At 46.3% G+C, this 18932-nt stretch overlaps 1 protein-coding gene across 2 annotated transcripts in view; it reads right to left on the bottom strand.

The window, feature by feature from the left end:
• PYGB (glycogen phosphorylase B) overlaps positions 1-17639 on the bottom strand; it is a 53744-nt gene extending 36105 nt beyond the window's left edge. For both annotated transcript variants that reach the window (XM_049100043.1, XM_025461505.3), the window contains exons 1-2: positions 17346-17639; positions 2205-2306 (exon numbers count right to left, since the gene is read on the bottom strand). In XM_049100043.1, the coding sequence (XP_048956000.1) occupies positions 2205-2306; positions 17346-17588 (345 nt within the window). In that variant the 5' untranslated portion in view covers positions 17589-17639. The remainder of the gene's footprint in view (positions 1-2204; positions 2307-17345) is intronic.
• Between the last annotated feature and the right edge of the window lie 1293 nt (positions 17640-18932).

Below are 18932 nucleotides of genomic sequence, written 5' to 3'. Positions count from 1 at the left end.
GTTCTATAGTGTTCCACAGTATAGTCCCAGAACCTGGCACTTCATGGACTGTCTCCAATGTGCACTGTGTGTGCTCTGCAATTGTATCCTGGCCACTTTATCCTTCAGGCCAGTCATCTGCAGAGGCTCTCTTTGTTGTGGGTAGTGTTTAGTCTCTGGCCTTAATGTGCCAAGTTTTGACTAAGTGTGCTCTGGCCTGCTTTTGAAATGATAGCTGTTTCCACCAGTGCTGAAATCGTGGCCCCCTAAAACTCCCACAACATGAGACATGGTGTGAGCAGGGATCTGAGCCAGTCTTCTGTGAGAGGGGATCCACCACTCTGGGACTTAGACAAGCATGACCAGGAAGGGCAATTCCATTGGAGGCAGGGCAGGGGGAGGACCTGGTGTCAGCAAGTTACCTGGTGAGTGTCGGCACTGTACTGTTTTCCACAGGTGGCCCTGTGCTCATGCTGAGAGGTAGGGGACAGAAATGATGCCTCCAACTTCCTTTGTTCTCAGAGGAGAGTCTGTGCTGCCTCTTTGCAACATACTCCCAGATGAGCAAAAAACCTCCACACTATATGCCCCAGGTGCTCTTTAGAAAGTTGTTTCCATGCTGTACGTCTGCAGGCTGTTTGCCTCCGATAGCGCAATGCCTCTGAGTTCTATCCTAGCCAAGCCTGCTGACCTTTAAAACTCCAGGCTTTAAGCCCCACTGATTGCAAGAAGTCATGAGATTCGGTCCCTCTCACTTTCCAAGTCAACTGCTGTGGGGATTCATCTTCCCTGTGTGCTCCCCCGTGCACTAGCCTGTCTCTTACCATTCTTGGCAATCATGGCTCCCTCCTTACCACAGTGGCCATGATCCAATTTCTCTCCCAAAACATTCATGTCTCTGCACTTCTTACCCTCTTTGATATAGCTTCTTTGCTCCCTTTAGTTGTAGAGTTTGTTCTGTCAGTCTTCAGGTCGATTTCTGGAATATTTAGGTGTTCATGGGACAAGACAAGCCTAGGATCCTCCTACTCCAAACCATCTTCCCTTCCAGTCTCTTTTTATTTTTATTTTTATTTTTTTTCCAGTCTCTTTTTAGATAATTTTGAGAATACAATTCCCATTTGGGGAAGTTAAACTTTTTTTCGAAATTTTTATTGTGCCAATTGAAACTACCTCTCTACTAAGTTGTAGAGGGGGATACAGGAGCCCTAGAAATGTGAGGCTGTCTGAGACACGTGAGGTCCCTACCATACTACTACCAACATGGTCCCTGAGAGTGCCTCCCATGACAAAATTGAACAAAAGCAAAAGCAGCGAAAGATGCTAGGGGAGGGAAGACTCTGGTGAGGACCCTACTATGCTCATGCAGGAGTAGAGTAGTGCTGCACATTCACACCACAGGGATTGTATACTCAGTGTCCAGTGTAGGACAAAGATGGTGTCCAGGTACAAGGGTATGGAGACAGAAAACAGGTATTATGGATTCTGGCTCTGCTCTAAAACCACAAACTATGGATGGGAGTTAGCATCCAAATGAATAACTGTTAATGAAGAACCCTTAAGCAAAGGAGTTTTTATTCTGGTTGAAAAGAAAGGGTAATTTTATGCCTAAGAGGGTAAGATGAACATAAGAGGTTGCCTAGAAGTGGAAGAGGGGACCAGAGGTGGGTTACTAGTTCAATAAGCTGACGAGAAATGGGACACTACCAACCACTTCCGCCCTGTGGTAAATCTGTCCCTGGGGTGGGAGTGAGGAGTGCAAAGGCTTTTAGAAACCTAGAAACCTTAGCATCACAACACAAGCCTGTGCTCACATGTTCGTGCATTAGCTTCCTATTCAATCCTTACGTTTTCCCCTTGAGAAGGAGTGTCACCCAGACTCATTCTCCCCCATGTAGGAAAGAATATGCCATAAGTCATTCCTGGCTCCAGATGGTGGCAAATCTCAATGTCAGTGCTCACCTCTGTGGGCCTTGGATTAAAACTGAATGTGCTGGGACACCTGGGTGGCTCAATGATTGAGCATCTGCCTTTGGCTCACAGCATAATCCTGGGGTCCCGGGACTGAGTCCCACATCGGGCTTCCTGCGTGGAGCCTGTTCTCCCTCTGCCTGTCTCTCTCTCTGTGTGTCTCTTGTGAATAAATAAAATCTTTAAAAATAAAAAACAAAAAACTTACTGTGCCACAACAAGCTACCCAGTAGCTAAGCCCCAAGGTCCCATACCTGATAAATGGCTTCATCACAAGCGTTCTGAAGGCCCAGGTTCACCATTGTGTTCTGCAGTGTGCGGCCCATGTAAAATTCCAGGGAAAGATAATAGATGCGCTAAGGAGGCAAAAGAAAGCATCTTAGATTTCTCATTCCATTCCTGCACATGAGGAGGATTAGGGTGATGAGCAAATTCATAAGAGCACCTATTTAAGTGTTTCATTTAGGCCACTCACATACACCCCCAAATGGACTTACTCTCTTTGCCAAATCTTGGCCAATCTTCAGCTTTCCAAGAATAGCCCACTGAGGACCCTTCTGATATAGAGCAGAGCCTCTGCTCACTGCCCTGCTGGATATAAGGTGGCCTCCCCCAAATAGCAGGAGGCAAAGCAGGACAGTATTGAGGAATAAGGCTCCCAGAATGGACAGAGCCAGGTCTGAACTTAGCTTGGCCTCTCCCCAACCATGTGCCCTTGAGCAACTGACCTCTTTACATCTTTAACACAGGATAAAACAACCCCTATGAGACTTTCAAGTATTAACAGCTTCTGACACCCATGTTACGTACTCAGTAAGCATCAGTCAACACAACTGGATGGATGGATGGACATATCCATTTCCACTGGGTATACGTCTGAACTGTGACTCCTGGCTGTTGGCTGGCTCTGGGGGATTGGGATATGCAACAGTCTGTATAAACAAGCAGAAGGACCACCCACACTCACTGGGAGCCGAGTGGGGTTCTAAGCCCTTCCCACACATGGTACCAGTTACTCCTCACAACAACCCAGGGGGCCATGGGATGGCAGCTGCTGAGGCACACTCTGGCCTTCGGTCTTGCTCTTACACAGGACTCTACGCTGCTTCCTGACATCAAAAGTAAGGCCTAGTAAAATAAATGGGGAAGAAACGAGAAATACCCCTTCAGAAGAATTCCAACGAATGTATGCAGATGGAATGAGCAGGACAGAAAATCACGAGAACAGCAGAGTATAACTGCCATGGCCAACAGCCACTGCTGAATGCTGAAACCAGTGGGCACAGCTTTCTAGACTAAAGGGGTATCTGCAGAGCCTTCAATATGTTTCCCAAAATATTAATTACCACGGTGATTTTAACAAATGTCCAAAAATTCTCTGATATCCTTCCCCTCAGCAGGTGGTCCCAATGCCCACCCCTGAGGGTGTGCTGAACCGGGGCGACTCCCATCTACTAAACAAAGTCTGGGAGGGGAAACTACTTCGCAGGGGAGGGACCTGGCTGATTCCACCCTGCTTAGGTGACAAGGATAACATCACCAGTGCCAAGCTGTGGTGATACGCTGTGATAAGAAGGTACTGTGCGGTATTCTTTCTAAGCCCTCAGCCCAGACTAATCAGGAAAGAACCTCAGACAGGCCCCAACTAAGGGTTGTTCTATGAACTGCCAGGCCAGTATTCATCAGATTTGCCAAGGTCATGAAAGACAAGGAGAGACCAACAACTGTAACAGATGGGAGGAGATTAAGCAGACATAATAACTAGGGGACCCTGAATCTAATCCAGGGACAGAGATATTAGAGGAAAAAGTGTTACAAACCTGAACAAAGTGCTGAGCCAGTGCCAACTTATTTTGATAACCCTGCTATGGTCATGCAAGGTATTAATATTAGGGGCAGCTGGGTGAGTGCTACATAGTACTCTACACTATCTGTGTGACCCTCTGCAAATCTAATGTTGCTGCTAAATAAAAAGTTAAAAAGCAAAACCAGGCCTTGAAAAGGGGTGTGTCTGTGAGTGTGTGCACATGCACAAGGATGAGTGTGTGTGTCTCAGATTCAGATGTGAATCCATAGGGAAGTATGGACTGTACTATGGTATGTATGGTTTATCTTTCCTGCAGGTTAAGATTTTCAAAATACAATAAAAAAAAAAACATCTTTCCTACTGGTTGCAGAATACAGGGAAAGAATTCACTTTTCATAGACTGCTGGTGGGGCCTGTTGGGCCAGGGTTTTACTGGGATGCCCATGTAGGGTGACCTGCCTGAGCCACTTTGGGACTCACATTCTATGCAGTGACACTCTTAAACTGTATTTTTATACCCCATTTAGAATTCTGACCAGCAGTTGACCAGAAATCTTTTGAGAAAACTCTGTGGCCGTGTGCCAGCCATCTACTATTTCAGCAGTGTTGTCCTCTGGGTTTTTATAGCTCTGTTCATACCATTACTTCACACTTTAATGCAGCAGGATTTTGTTTTGTTTTGTTTTTAAGATTTTATTTATTTATGAGAGACAGAGAGAGAGAGGCAGAGACAGAGGCAGAGGGAGAAGCAAGCTCCCTGCTGGGAGCCCAATGTGGGACTCGATGCTAGAACCCCAGGATCATGAGCTGAGCCAAAGGCAGATAATCAACCACTGAGCCACCCTGGATCCCTTAATGCAGCAGTTTTTAGACAATTCCCCTTAGAACCAAGAGTATCCTCAAAGGGTGAGCCAAGGTAGAAAGGGGCTCCCATTTCACAAAATACACAGGCAAGGGAACTAAGAAAATGGAGAGACATCCCATGTCAGTGAATTGGAAGGTTTCACATTGATAAGATGGCAATACTTTCAAAATGGATCTACAGATTCAACATAATCCCTGTCAAAATTCCAGCTGGCTTCCTTGCAGATTGATAAACTGATTCATTAGGTGGATCAACCAGATAAAAATGCAAGGGATCTGGAATAGTCAAAACAATCTTGAACAAGAAAGGACAAACTTAAAAAAAATAAAAAATAATAAAAAATAAATAAAAAAAAATAAAAAAAAGAAAGGACAAACTTCGAGGACTTATACTTCCTAATATCAAACCTTATTACAAAACTATAGTAAGACTGTGTAATATTGGCATAAACATAGACACACAGGACAACAGAACAGAGTCCAGAAACCAACCCTCACATTTATGGTCAACTGATTTTTAACAAGCATGCCCTGATATTTCAGTCCTAAGAATAATCTCTTTAACAAATGGTGCTGGGACAACTGGATATCCACATGGAAAAGAATGAAGTTGTATCCCTCACACCATATATGAACATTATTTCAAAGTAGGTCAAAGATGAAATACAAGAGCCCAAACCATACAACTTTGAGAAGAAAACATAAGAGGTCTTCACGACCTTGAATTATGCAATGGTTTCTTCTGTATGACATCAAAAGCCCAAGTAAGAAAAAACAGATAAAGTAGACTTCATCGAAATTAAAAACTTCTGATAAGGGGATCCCTGGGTGGCTCAGCAGTTTAGCACCTGCCTTCGGTCCAGGGCGTGACCCTGGAGTCCCAGGATCGAGTCCCACGTTGGGCTCCTCACATGGAACCTGCTTCTCCCTCTGCCTGTGTTCTGCCTCTCTGTCTCTCTCTCTCTCTCCCCGTGTCTCTCATGAGTAAATAAATAAAATCTTAAAAAAAAAAAAAAAACCTTCTGATAAGTTGAAGAAAGTAAAAAGGATGGAAAGAAACAGAATGGGAGAAAATATCTGCAAATCATATAACTGACAAGAGATTTATATCTAAAACATATATACAACTTAATAATAAAAAGACAGCCCAATGGTTGGTTGGGCAAAGAATCTGAACAGACGTTTCAGTAAAGAAAATAGTGTCAATAAGCACATGAAAAGATACCCAATCTACCCTATCACCAATCATCAGGGAATGCTAATCAAAACCACAATGAGACTTCAATTTACATCCACTATAGGACAACTATAATAGAAAAGCTATCAAATGATAACAAATGTTAGCTAGAGTTTTAAAAAATCAGAGTCCTCATATGTGGGGTATGGAGATTGAGCTGTAAAATGGTTTAGCTGCTTTGGAAACCAGTCTGGCAGGTCCTCAAAAAGTTAAAAGAGTTACCATGTGGTCCAGCAGCTCTACTCCAAGGCATGTATCTAGAAGAAATGAAATTCTATGTCCACTCAAAAATTTGTATATAATAGACAGAGGATGGAAACCATTCAAGTGTCCATCAACTGAAGAATGAATAAAATGTGGTACATTTGTATCATGGAATACTATTCAGCCATAAAAAGGAATTAATTACCAATACATGCTATAAGAAGGAAACTAGAAAATAAAAAAATAAAAATAAAAAAAAAAGAAACTAGAAAATATTACACTAGATAAAAGAGGCCAGTCACAGGGGATCCCTGGGTGGCTTGGCGGTTTAGCACCTGCCTTTGGCCCAGGGCGTGATCCTGGAGTCCCGGGATCGAGTCCTGCATTGGGCTCGCAGCATGGAGCCTGCTTCTCCCTCTGCCTGTGTCTCTGCCTCTCTCTCTCTCTGTGCCTATCATGAATAAATAAATAAAATCTTAAAAAAAAAAAAAAAAAGAAGCCAGTCACAAAGGACCACATATTGTATGATTTCCTTTATAAAATATAGACAAACTTATAGAAACAACAGAAAGTAGATTAGTAGCTGCTTAACTAGGGGCAGATAGGGAGTTTAGCATGGGTAACAGCTAAAAGCTGTTCGGCTTCTTTCTGGGGTAATGAAGATGTTCTTTTTTTTTTAATGAAAACGTTCTAAAGTTGATTGCGGTGATGATGGCCCAAATCTGTGAATATACTGAAATCACCTAATTGTATACTTTAAATGGGTGAATTGCAGGTAATTTTCAATTGAATTTTCTGAATTTTATCTCAAAGCTGTTACCAAAAAAAATATAAAATATTAGGAGCACCTGCGTGGTTCAGTCAGTTAAACATCCACCTCTTGATTTTGGCTCATGGGACGGAACCCTGTGTTGGGCTCCACACACAGCAGGGAGTCTGCTTGAAGATTCGCGCTCTCTCTCTCTCTCTCAACCCCACCCCCGTGTGTGATGGTCTCTCTCTCTCTAATAAATAATCTTTAAAATATATATAAAAAATAGTAAAAATAATGTATAAAATTTTGACAATTACAATAAAATAAATGTACATCAAGTAGAATACTTCCAATTGTAAAGATGATAGAATGAAAATGTTTCTGCCCACTTCTCCCTAAAACACACTAATGGGAAGTCAGAACAGGGAGAACTAAATTAGAAAACTGGCCCTCATACCTCTTTACCACCAAGCTGCAAAGGGAGGACAAGGGTGATTGTCCACTGCTGGTCTCTGCTTTTCTGAAGGGGAGAAATGGATAAAGCACTCACACACATGCACACTCACAGATGCCTGCACTCATATACACCTGCACACTTACATGCACTCACACGTGTGGACACACACAAACACACCTACCCACACATAAATCTGGGAATCAAGGAAGGGCTGCTTGCTCCAGGCTGCACACACTCTCCAGGCCTCTGCCCCATTATCCAGTTGCAAACAGCTGGTTCAGGAAGAATTCCCTCCACTCAGGGAGATGGAACTCAGGATCTACATCCTGAAATTTAAAACAGGAAAACTTGTCCCTTTGGAGCTTCATGGAAAAAAATAAAAATAAAAAAATACAACAGGAAAACAGAAAAAGAAATAAAATGAGCAAAGAACACCCAGCATCTATTTATCAAGGGACAAATAAAATTTGTTAACACAGACTAATCCAAGATGTCAAGAAACACTGATGAGGTAACAAAAGGACAGCACTGAACACGGCAAAGTAAAATAGATAAGAGATAAAACCACCACAGAAATGGAGGCATCACTGGCTGCAAAACAGGGACAAAGCTGTAAACAAACACCTGGTTGGAAAAGTGAACGAAATGGGGGACAGGCATGAAAAAGACTGGAGAGGAAAACATCCATACGCAAGACAAAGACTACCTAACATCTGCGTAATTAGCATCCCCGAAGTAAAGGACCCAAATAAAACACTAAAAACAATTTTTCAGTATATAATGGAAGAAAACTTTCTATACATCGCTAACTCTACAAATTCAAAGAGAATGCACTCGTACAAAAAAATCATGCGCGGGATCCCTGGGTGGCTCAGCGATTTGGCGTCTGCCTTTGGCCCTGGGCGCGATCCTGGAGTCCTCGGATCGAGTCCCGCGTCAGGCCCGGGCATGGAGCCTGCTCCTCCCTCTGCCTGTGTCTCTGTCTATCATAAAATAAATAAATAAATCTTTAAAAAAAAAATCATGCGCAGTGCAGTCTCTGACAGACTTTTTCACTCTTTTTCTTAAGTTTTTATTTATTTATTTATTTATTTATTTATTTATTTATTTATTTATGAGAGACACAGAGAGAGACAGAGATACAGGCAGAGGGAGAAGCAGGCTCCACCCAGGAAGCTCAACGTGGGACTAGATCCCGGGTCTCCAGGATCACACCATGGGCTGAAGGCAGCACCAAACCACTGAGCCACCCGGGCTACCCTCACTTTTTCAATCATTTGAATGTATGCCTTCACAGTTATGGCCTAAATTTCAGTATCATTTCAATTACAAATAAGGCAGTGAGTGATTCCACAGCCTTGCTGAGGACAGCTGCTGTCACCACTGCTCATGGCCCATTGCTTCTTCTTGGATGCTATTTACTCTGCACTTGAACTGAGTTATTGTCATATGGAGTTTCCAGAGTACTGTGCTGCCCCTCCCTCCAGACTGGGCTCAGCCACGTGAGAACACACGGAGCCCAAGGAAACCCAGCTGTTTCAGCAGGGCGCGTGAGTGAGGTTTCAAGCACAACCATGTCCTTTTCCTATGTACACACAAAGGCTTGTGTCTCCTTACACAGCTACTTTTGAGGTCCTCCCCAAGAGGCTTTAGAACAAGCTGGCAGCTCAGGAATATGATCGAGATGTTTTATGTTTATGTTTATGCTGCCTTTAATTGAGAAATATGTATTTTATTTATTTATTTCTAGAGAGCATGCACAATGGGGGAAGGCAAAGAGGGAGAGGGAGAATGAATCTCAAGCTGGTTCCACACCCAGCGCAGAGTCCCATACGGTGCTCCATTTAAAGACCCTGAGGTCATAACCTGAGCAAAGATCAAGAATCGGATGCTTAACTGAGTCACCCAGGCATCCCATGGAAATATATATTTTTATTTTTTAATTTTTTAATTTTTTAATTTTTATTTATTTATGATAGTCACAGAGAGAGAGAGAGAGAGAGGCGCAGAGACACAGGCAGAGGGAGAAGCAGGCTCCATGCACCGGGAGCCCGACGTGGGATTCGATCCCGGGTCTCCAGGATCGCGCCCTGGGCCAAAGGCAGGCGCCAAACCGCTGCGCCACCCAGGGATCCCGGAAATATATATTTTTAAAGCTGTATTTCAATCTCTGCTAAAGTTTCTACCTTATAACTAACACTATGAAAACAGCTGGATTATCTTTTTGTAAAGGATGGGTACCAAGGCATAAAACACTGGGCCCAGTCTTAAAATCATTGTTTTTGCTTTTCCTCCCAGTTGAGCACAGCTGGTGAGGGCTCAGTAGTTTATTTAATTCTGCAGAAAGTTCAGGGAGCCTCCCGATGCACCTGCGCATAAGAGGGGAGAAGAAGCAGTGACATAGGGGCACTCTCCTGGATATTACCCATTCAGCGTAGACTGGCAACAGTTGGCTATGCCCTGCCAGGCACTGCTGCAGCTTCTGCTACCTGGCCTGTGCTGTTTTCTGTTGCTGTGTGATTTGTTCTAAGAACATTTATAGTTTCTTCAAATGTGCTGAAATTGCTTTCCCCAGTTTCCTAAAGATGGTCCAGGGTAAAACCAAACAAGAAGGCTTGCCAGTGTCACAGTCCAAGGAGATATAAACACTTTTTTTTTAAAATGTATTTATTCACGAGAGACACACACACACAGAGAGAGAGAGAGAGAGAGAGAGAGAGAGAGAGAGAAAGGCAGAGACACAGGCAGAGGGAGAAGCAGGCTCCATACAGGGAGCCCGATGTGGGACTCAATCCCAGGTCTCCAGGATCACGCCTTGGGCCGAAGGCAGGCGCTAAACTGCTGAGCCACCCGGGGATCCCGATAGAAACACTTTTGAATCACGCACACTGGGTGGCCTGGATCCCTTCACCCCTCTGAGAAACACCATGTATACCTCGGGGTGCAACACACGGTTAGCTTTGGACTGAGGCAATATTGATCCCTCTGCAGGCCACATTTTCAGGGAGAGTAAGGAAATCTAATTAGCAGGGTGGCAATTTTGGACAAAACCACCTGAGGACACAGGCTTGGTGTAAGTGTAGGGACTCACCTGCAAAAGGGCCAGCTCCTCGGTGTCCCCAAACTCTGTTGCTGCTACAGGCCCAGGGCCATCCCAGGCCTGACCCAGCCTCTTTCCACCCCTGTCGCCCTGCTGGCTTTCCCAGCCAGCATCTGTACAACTGTGGACAGGGCCTCCCAGCTCAAGGAATGCAGGCTGAAAAACCAGACACTCTCCTGCTTCGGCCTCAGAGAGACCGGGACTCCTCTAGCCCCTCTACAGCAGCCTGGAGGCCTGGTGTCTAGGGTGCTCAACTGGGCCATGGATCTTTCTCGTGCAGTCCCTTCTTGCAATACGACTGTCACACATATTAAACGGCTTAAAGGCAGGTTTATTTATTTTTTATTGGGTTTATTTGTTTTGACACAAAGGGACGAAAAGATGACCAACACAAATACTACACAACACAGTAATCTCCTAAAGACATTTTAGGAGTTAAGGAACTCGAATTGTGGCGCTGGAGCCTAACAGCAACAGGCAGAGCCTCATTTTGCTCTTTACACAACAGATTCATTATCAGAACTGGGCTCCTACAGATCTCTGATTTCTTTTCCCTCTCCAAAAAAGGCTGTTTAGAGTCTTTGTTTAACAGAAGGCTCTGAACGCTCTGCAGGAAAAGGAAAGAAAGAACTTCTCCAACATTCAGGGTAACAAAACATAGACTGGGGCAACTGTTTTCACCAAGAAAGGGATTCTGGCCAGAGACGTGTCATCCTGCCTCCAGGAAAAGGCAGCAACACTCTGATTCTCTATCAGAGTTTGCCCTTGCCCTCTCCTGGTGGTTAAGCAGGCACAGAGCGGCCGCCACAGCACACTGCCAGCTCCCTGGCAGACAGAGCCAGCCCTCACGGGACACAGGTACAGAGCCCACTGACCAACAAGAGGTCGGCTCTGCTGGGCACCCCAGCCTCTCCAAAGGCACCAGGGCCACCCTGCCCTTGCCAGTCCAAAGAGAAGATGGCTGGGGACAGCCATCCTCCCATCTGCCATACAGCTGAGGTTCATCCTTGTCTTCACTGGCCATGTCACAGCATCCATTCTGCTCTGAGGGGCTTTTTGGAGTCTCACACTGACAACAGCTTTATGAAACCACTACTGTGTTTGCCATAAGGATGCTGAGCATTAGCTCATCTCTCTCTTTTTTAAAAAAAGGTTTTATTTATTGAGCAAGAGTGAGAAACCATGAGCAGGGGGAGGGGGCAGAGGGAGAGAAGCAAATAGACTCCACACCCAGCAGGGAGCCCAATGTGGGACTTGATCCCAGGACCCTGAGATCATGACCTGATCCAAAGGCAGGATCATGCTTAACCCACTGAGCCACCCAGGCATCCCCATTATCTCATCTCTTAAACTCCCAACCTATGAAGGCACACTCAGGCACTTTCTTTCAGGATTAAGTGCCAGGGAACCTTGGCTTCTTATGAGTAACTGGCAGATTTTTATCTCAATGTGGATCACAGATTTCCTTTTTCACTTTAGGTACTGGTACCTAGACTAGGACACAGGTCTGTTTGCCCAAAGTCAACCTAGAAAATGTAAAATGTAATAAAATAATGGAATTTGAGAATTTACAGGGAACATAGAGATCACTCAGCTCTGCAGGGAACAGCTTTACTTTGCGCTCTTAGTCCTCTGCCTTCTGTCTTCCACGCTGTGAAGCTCTACAAAATATCTACTCACTCCCAGGCCTGTACCAATCATGGAAGTCTCCGTATCACCGCCAGAGAAGCCAGAGCCTAATCAATTTATGTTAAGTGACCTGGACTATGTCAAAGTAGACTGAGGACTTGTGTGGTCCTAGTCAGCGTTTTAACTGAGCTACTTTCACCTTTCATTCTAAATGATGTCTCGAGGCTGAGAAGATACTCAGCTCAAACTGAAATCACATCTAATTCCTACTCCAGGAGATCCTGTCCAAGATACTGCTGACCAAACTTTCCTGTGATCTGATCATCTTCCTAAATTTGTTTTCATTTCTCTTCCCTTTATGGTGTCCCAAGAACCCTGTCCTGTATAAGGTAAAGAAAAAAGCCAGTTATTGCCTGTTGCTTATCTGCTTCACATCTCAGAATCTGCAGATTTCTAAATAGCTTAAAGCTTTGATTTTTTTTTTTTTTAATGAAGAATTAGGTACAATCTGAAAGTTCTCTTAATTTTCCTATTTGTATTTCTTATTATTTGGGCAATTAGCAAAGCTATAGGAGATCTGTAGGTAGAAGCACCATGTCAATGTGAACGTCCTGGGTTTAAGCATTCATGGTGTTTGTCCAAGAGTCTCCCTGATTTTTAGAAGCACACACTCAAAATTTTTAAGGGTAAAGGAGCATCAAGTCTGCAACTTATTTTTAAATGGTTCACAGAAAAAAATGTACTAATATGTATAGAAACATAACATAACAAACGTGTTAAAATGTTTAATGTTTGGGAATTTGCATGAATAGCAGGAATTTACTGTATTATTTTTGCAATTTTTAAAAGTCTGCTGTTGGGAAGCCCCGGTGGCGTAGCGGTTTAGCGCCGCCTGCAGCCCAGGGTGTGATCCTGGAGACCTGGGATCGAGTCCCGGGTCGGGCTCCCTGTATGGTGCCTGCTTCTCCCTCTGCCTGTGTCTCTGCCCCTCTCTCTCTATCTCATGAATAAATAAATAAAAATTAAAAAAAAAAAAAGTCTGCTGTCATATAAAATAGAATTTTTTAAAAAGTCATTTAAAAAGGGCTGGGATTCAGAAGCAAGGTCAGTTACGGTAGTTCATAAATACAAAGGGTCCTTGCAGCCATCCATAGCACCTGGATATTAATCAGAGATACAGAATCAACAGGATATGTATATATAGATTTATTTTAAGGAACTGGCTCACACAATCGTGGAGGTCTGAGACTAAAATCTGATGAGGGAGGAGGACTCTATTTGCAGTTCAAAGGCAGTAGCCTGCAGAATCCCTTCCTGCTGGGGAGGGGTGGGAGTGGAGGGTAGGGGGTATGTCTTTGTTCAATTAAGGTCTTCAACAGATTGGACGAAGCCTACCCACACTACAGAGAGTAACCCGTTTAACACGGATTCAAATGTTAGTCTCATCTAAAAAACACCTTCACAGAAACATCTAGAATAGTATTTGATCAAATAACCGGGCACTGTGGCCCAGACAAGGTGACACAGTAAATAAACCATCACAGCTCCTAAGAAGAGAGCTATACTGTCTTGTTCGAAAAATCATGGCACACAGTCTGAGAGGCTTCTTAATCTCGTAAAATGATGGCTTAATCCTACCTTCCACTTGGTGAGCTGTCAGGTTAATCAGCAACACAAAACATCTGTCATCAAGCTTCTAGCCAGAGAAAATAACTATTTACTGTCAGGGAAGTCTGCTCATGGGATACAAGGTTAATTTCACAAGACAAGTGGAAACATCAAAACTGGGTGTGTTAAAAAGATTCCACTGGCTGGTCCAATTACTAAAAGAAAATCTTGTTAAGTGTGGGCAAGCCAAGGTTGCAAAAATGCTGCTCTAAATTAGATCACCTTCCTTTAACTCGTGGGTCCAGCCAAGCCATAAAATTAATCATATTCATTATGATTATCTTTTTAGAAATATTTCAGGGATGCCTGGCTGGCTCAGCAGTTAAGCGTCTGCTTTCGGCTCAGGGCGTGATCCCGAGGTCCTATGATCCAGTCCTGCATCAGACACCTGAGAGGGAGCAAGAAAGAGAGAGAAAGAAAGAAAGAAGAAAGAAAGGGGAAAGAAAGAAATGAAAAGAAAAAGAAAAAGAAAAGGAAAAAGAAAAGAAAGATTTCAGATTGCAGTTTGAGCCCACAGTGGAGCTGTCTTTCCTTAATCTACCACCATGGCTATGCCATGAGCTTATGGGAAAAAGCCTTGGTAAGCAGACTATTGCATCCACTGCAGGAATGTAGTAGGCCAGCTGTCCGTATTCTATACTATCCCCTTTAAAGTCCCACAGAAAATATCTCACACCTGCTCATTCTAGCAATTATCACAGAGATCCCATGACTCCCACAAGTGGACATGAGCTGCCATTTGCTTTGGCTGCCAGAACATAATGTCTGCACTTTGTGTCCTGACCTTGCCCTCAAATGCAACCTGTTCCTTACCCTTACTCTCTGGCCCCAGCCTTCTCTTTGAGGTCTTCTATTACTTTGAACCTTCTGTGTCATGACTTGCCTAAGCATTTTTGATTCTGGGGGTACAGGTGGAATGTCAAAATAAAATGGAAACATTTTGTAAGCAAACACAACGCCATAACTTTTTAGCATGGCAAGGGACCTCAGAAATGGATTACTTCTTCTCCCACTGCCTATGTCTCTGCCTCTGTGTCTGTCATAAATAAATAAAATCTAAAGAAAGGAAGAAGAAGGAAGGAAGGAAGGGAGGGAGGGAGGGAGGGAGGGAGGAAGGGTTACCTTATTCCACCGCCCTCATTTTAAAGATGAAAAAACTGAAGCCAAGCAAGATTAAGAAATCCAGCCAAATCCTTAAACCAATACAGACAGGACTATAAGGAGCTTTAGTCATTAAGTCATCCCTCACCATCCAGCTCTCTTCCGTTCCTGAATTTAGAGTGGGGTTCCAGCTCTAGAGTATCATCCCAGACTCCTGACCTTGCCATCACCTCAGAGAATCCTTGAACCATCTTTATTAACTAAGCACTGCCTCCTGCCAAGTACTAAACTTTCAATTTGGCCAGGTTTTCTTTTTTTTTACCTGATTTGCCAAGCTGGTTGCCTGAAAAATCTTCCCCTGAACACAAGTTTCATTTGCTTCTGCTACTGCCAAAAATAGAAGGCTAAATAGGTTCTGAAATAATAGGTACAGCATGATACTATTTTGTACAATAAAAATGGTGTTTCTATCAGTGTAGAAAAAAGATGTAGGACACAAAATGTTTATAGCATTTATCATGTTATTACTAGCTGTCAAGAGAGATTAAAATGAAGTATTTCCTTCCTGCTTATCTGTTTTCCAATTTTTCCTCCAATAATCATGAGAACTTGTGTAACTGCCTGAAAGAGAAAAAATTAAGTAAACGCACTCTAATTTATTAAATTTTGATCATTCAGCTACCATAATGAGAAGTGCAGTGGTACAAGTCGCTGAGGTCATTCCCACGCTGGGGTGCAGCTCTGCAGGATTTCTATTGAGAGCCTACCTCCTATCAGGCTCTGACCCTTATGGGGCTTGTTTTTGGTCCTTTCCAAGCAAACATGTAACTTCTGCAGAAAAAGGAGAGGAGGAGCTTATTTTTCAAAGTGAATCAGCCAGACTGAAGCACTTAACTTCCAATTTTCCTTTTTAAAATGGCCTTCCTATCCAGAACAGACAAACCACCTTCCCCTAATAGGCTGTGTGGTTTCTTTAAAAGACAAAATTTTCTGCCTGTAGCCACCACAGCAAACAATCACTCAGACCTCTCACTGAGGATTGGGAAAGTCGTTTTGTTAGAGGGATTAATTTTGTTCATGAAAGATCATTTCTGTACTCCCTGAGCCTCACTGTCCTTTTCAGGATCTAATCATACATAAACACTCTAACGGGAACCACAAGATTTTGGGGTGTGTCCTGGTCCAGGTCCAGGGAAATGTCCTTGAATGTGCAGGCACAGATGTACCCTTGTCGTCTGCTACACTGACAAGAAAAATGATGTTGCAAACCAGAGCTCTGCCATCAGCAGGGAATTCTGGGGGAGCCACTCACTGCCTCTCGGCCAGTGTCCCTGGCAAAGTCATCCTAAGCGCCTACTGTAAAAACGTGCTTTATCCATTTGGGGCCACATCGTTCTATGCTGTCTTGCATACTAAAGGTGACGCAGCCCAGCTGGTGCTCTAAACAAATCTGTCCTTCTCACCATCTCTGTTTTTGAAGAAAAAAAAGTACCCCAGAGTAAGTTGGAAAAAGCAACCAATCTCACTCTTAGCAATTAGTAAACGATTTCTTAATTCCTCATGAAAATACTCTAAAATACTATCAACAAAGCAACTATCCACTGCCTACGTGTATACTGCAAATCAAATCTTTGCACACTGGTTCCAGGCACGCAAGTATGTCCTTTGTTCACCAGTCACTCTACCTTAGTATCGTAGAAAGGACAATTTTCTGTATGTCAAGAGCAAGAAGTAAAACCCCAAACAAACGGGCAGAAGGTGGGTGGCCAAGACTATGACAGGTCCATCAAACTACAAATGGTATCGGAGACGCGTATCTACTAACTTGGGGAGCTACTGAAAAAGTTGCAAATGTCCATGAATGAAACGGAAAAATCACAAAGCTGTAGATGCGGTATACTTTTCAAAATATGTATGTACATTTAAGAATAGAAAAGGATTTGGAAAAAAAAATCTGGATCTGAGGACATGCACCTTTATTTTAATATAGTTTAGAGTAATGGGGTCACATCAGAGACTTTCGCCTGTTCTGCTTCTTTCTGCCATAAGCATAAATTTCTGCAAAACGTGAAAAGCAACAATCAATCTGCATGATCCATCACGTGATCTCCGTGAACTTTAACCCAACAGTGTTGGTCAGGAATGTGTGGGACCCCTAAAGACGCCGCCTTCTCGCAGGGCTGCTCCTCCGGCCCCTGAGCCCTGCCGCTTGAGCAGGCATCCTCCACGGTCTTCCGATCGCTGCCCAGCCAGAAGAGGCCCCACGATCCCCTGCGAATGCCTGGGCTCACCCCTTGCCAGCACGAAACTGCCCAGGCCTGGTCCCCGTCCCCTTTTCTCTCCCCCAGAGCCGCGGGAGAACACAAGGTGGGGCGCGGGGGCGGGGAAGAGCGAGCGCCGAGGCGCAGGGCGGCCACCGGCCGGAAGATGCCGCCGCGGGCCGGGCCCCGCGAGCCCAAGCCCTCAGAGCAAGGGGTCTGCGGTCACCGGCGACGCGGGCGGCCCGGGCGCCCTCCGGCCCCCCTCCAGGAGGCCGCCCCGCCCCGCCCCGCGGGCCCCCCCCGGCCGCCTCACCTTGGGGTCGCGCTCGTAGTAGTGCTGCTGCGTGCGGATCCAGCGGCCCACCAGGTGGTCGCGCACCGTGTGAGCCAGCGCGAAGAAGTAGTCGCGGGGCGTGGCCACGTTGCGGTCCTTGACCAGCGTGAAGTGCAGGTGCCGGTTGAAACTCCGGCGCACCTCGGCCACGTCGCCCAGCCCCGCGAGGCCGCGCACGCTGATCTGCCTCCGCCTCTCGCTGTCCGTGAGCGGCGCCGCCATCGCGCCGGCCGAGGGGGCTGCGGGCCGGGCCGCCGCGCGAGCGCCGAGGGGAGGACGCCGCCGCCGCCGCCGCTGCCGCCGGGCGTCGCGGGGCTGCGGCTGGCACGGGCCGCGCCTGCGCAGTGAGCCGGGGCGGGGCCGCCTTCCGGGGCCGCGGCCGGAGCGGGGCGGCGGGGCGCGAGGCCTGCGGGGGGCGAGGCCTGCGGGCGGCGGGGAGGCGCGGGCCCGGCTCCAGCCTCGCCTCCGGGTGAGCCAGGCGGAGAAGTGCCAAGCAGCGGCGAGGTTGGCCCCACGACGGCCAGGCCCGGCCGGAGGCGGGACGTGATCCCCGAGCCCCTGCCCCAGGCCGTGCGGCGTCCCGAGGTGCGGCCCCCAGGCTGGGGCGCAGCGGGGCCGGGTAAGGAGGAGGGAGCCGCGGACGCCGAGCGGGCCCCGTCCTGACCCGGGCGGCGAGGCCCCGGAGGCACCACTCACGGAGAAGTGCCCGCCGCCGCCCTCCCGCGAGCGTCTCGACGAACCCTCATTCCCTGTGCCACAGGCCCTCCCTCTGCCCCCCCGCCCCCCCCCCCCGACTCGGGCCGAGGATCTGGGTCACAACGACAGACGCGGCTCCTCCGCGCCTCTCGGGTGCAGCGAGCCCAGACGGGGCCTCCGGACAGCGCTGCCCGGGCCCGAGGAAAGTGCCCCGGGCCCGCCTGGCGCGCGGCGCTGCTGTGCTCTGAGCCTGCGGATACGGCTTCAGGGGAGCCTCATCCTGACCCCCGTTTCCTGTGTCCTCCGGCTGCCCGGTGGCCCCATTGCCTGCAGTTAGGTCGTTGCAGTGGGTCAGCAACCCTAATTCTGTGCCCCTGCAGGTTTGCACTGGGCAGTCTTTGGCTGGTGGGCTGTGAAGATCCCCCAATACACGGAGGTCAGATCTGCCCGCGGGACACGCCCTGAAAGTAGATGCACGAGTCTTCTGGTGTGATGCTTCCAAAGTTCTGACCGGGACCCTCTCCGAGCTGCATACCTCTTGGAGGACACTAAGTGGGGAATGCCCTCTCTGCCCCAGGTATCCACAAACCCACCTGCTCCAGGTGGCCACTAATATTACTGGGATAGATAATGAACCCAATGGTCATCTCAGCCACTTTCAGATAAGTAATTTTTAGATAGTTACAAGTGCTGCGAAGAAGAGCACGTTTAGCAACCAGTGACAGGGTATCTGAGCTGAGACCACAAACATACTAATGAGTAATGAATCTGGGGGAGAAGAAAGTACAGACGTTCTGAGGTAGGTAGGTACCCACTTGGACAGTTCACAGAATAGCAAGTCCAGTGCAGGTGGAGCAGAGAGCTGCTGAG

Source organism: Canis lupus, chromosome 23 (assembly GCF_003254725.2).
Source record: "Canis lupus dingo isolate Sandy chromosome 23, ASM325472v2, whole genome shotgun sequence".
Taxonomy (NCBI): domain Eukaryota; kingdom Metazoa; phylum Chordata; class Mammalia; order Carnivora; family Canidae; genus Canis; species Canis lupus.
The sequence above is the reverse complement of the archived record's forward strand: the minus strand, read 5'-3'. Positions and strand labels throughout refer to the sequence as shown.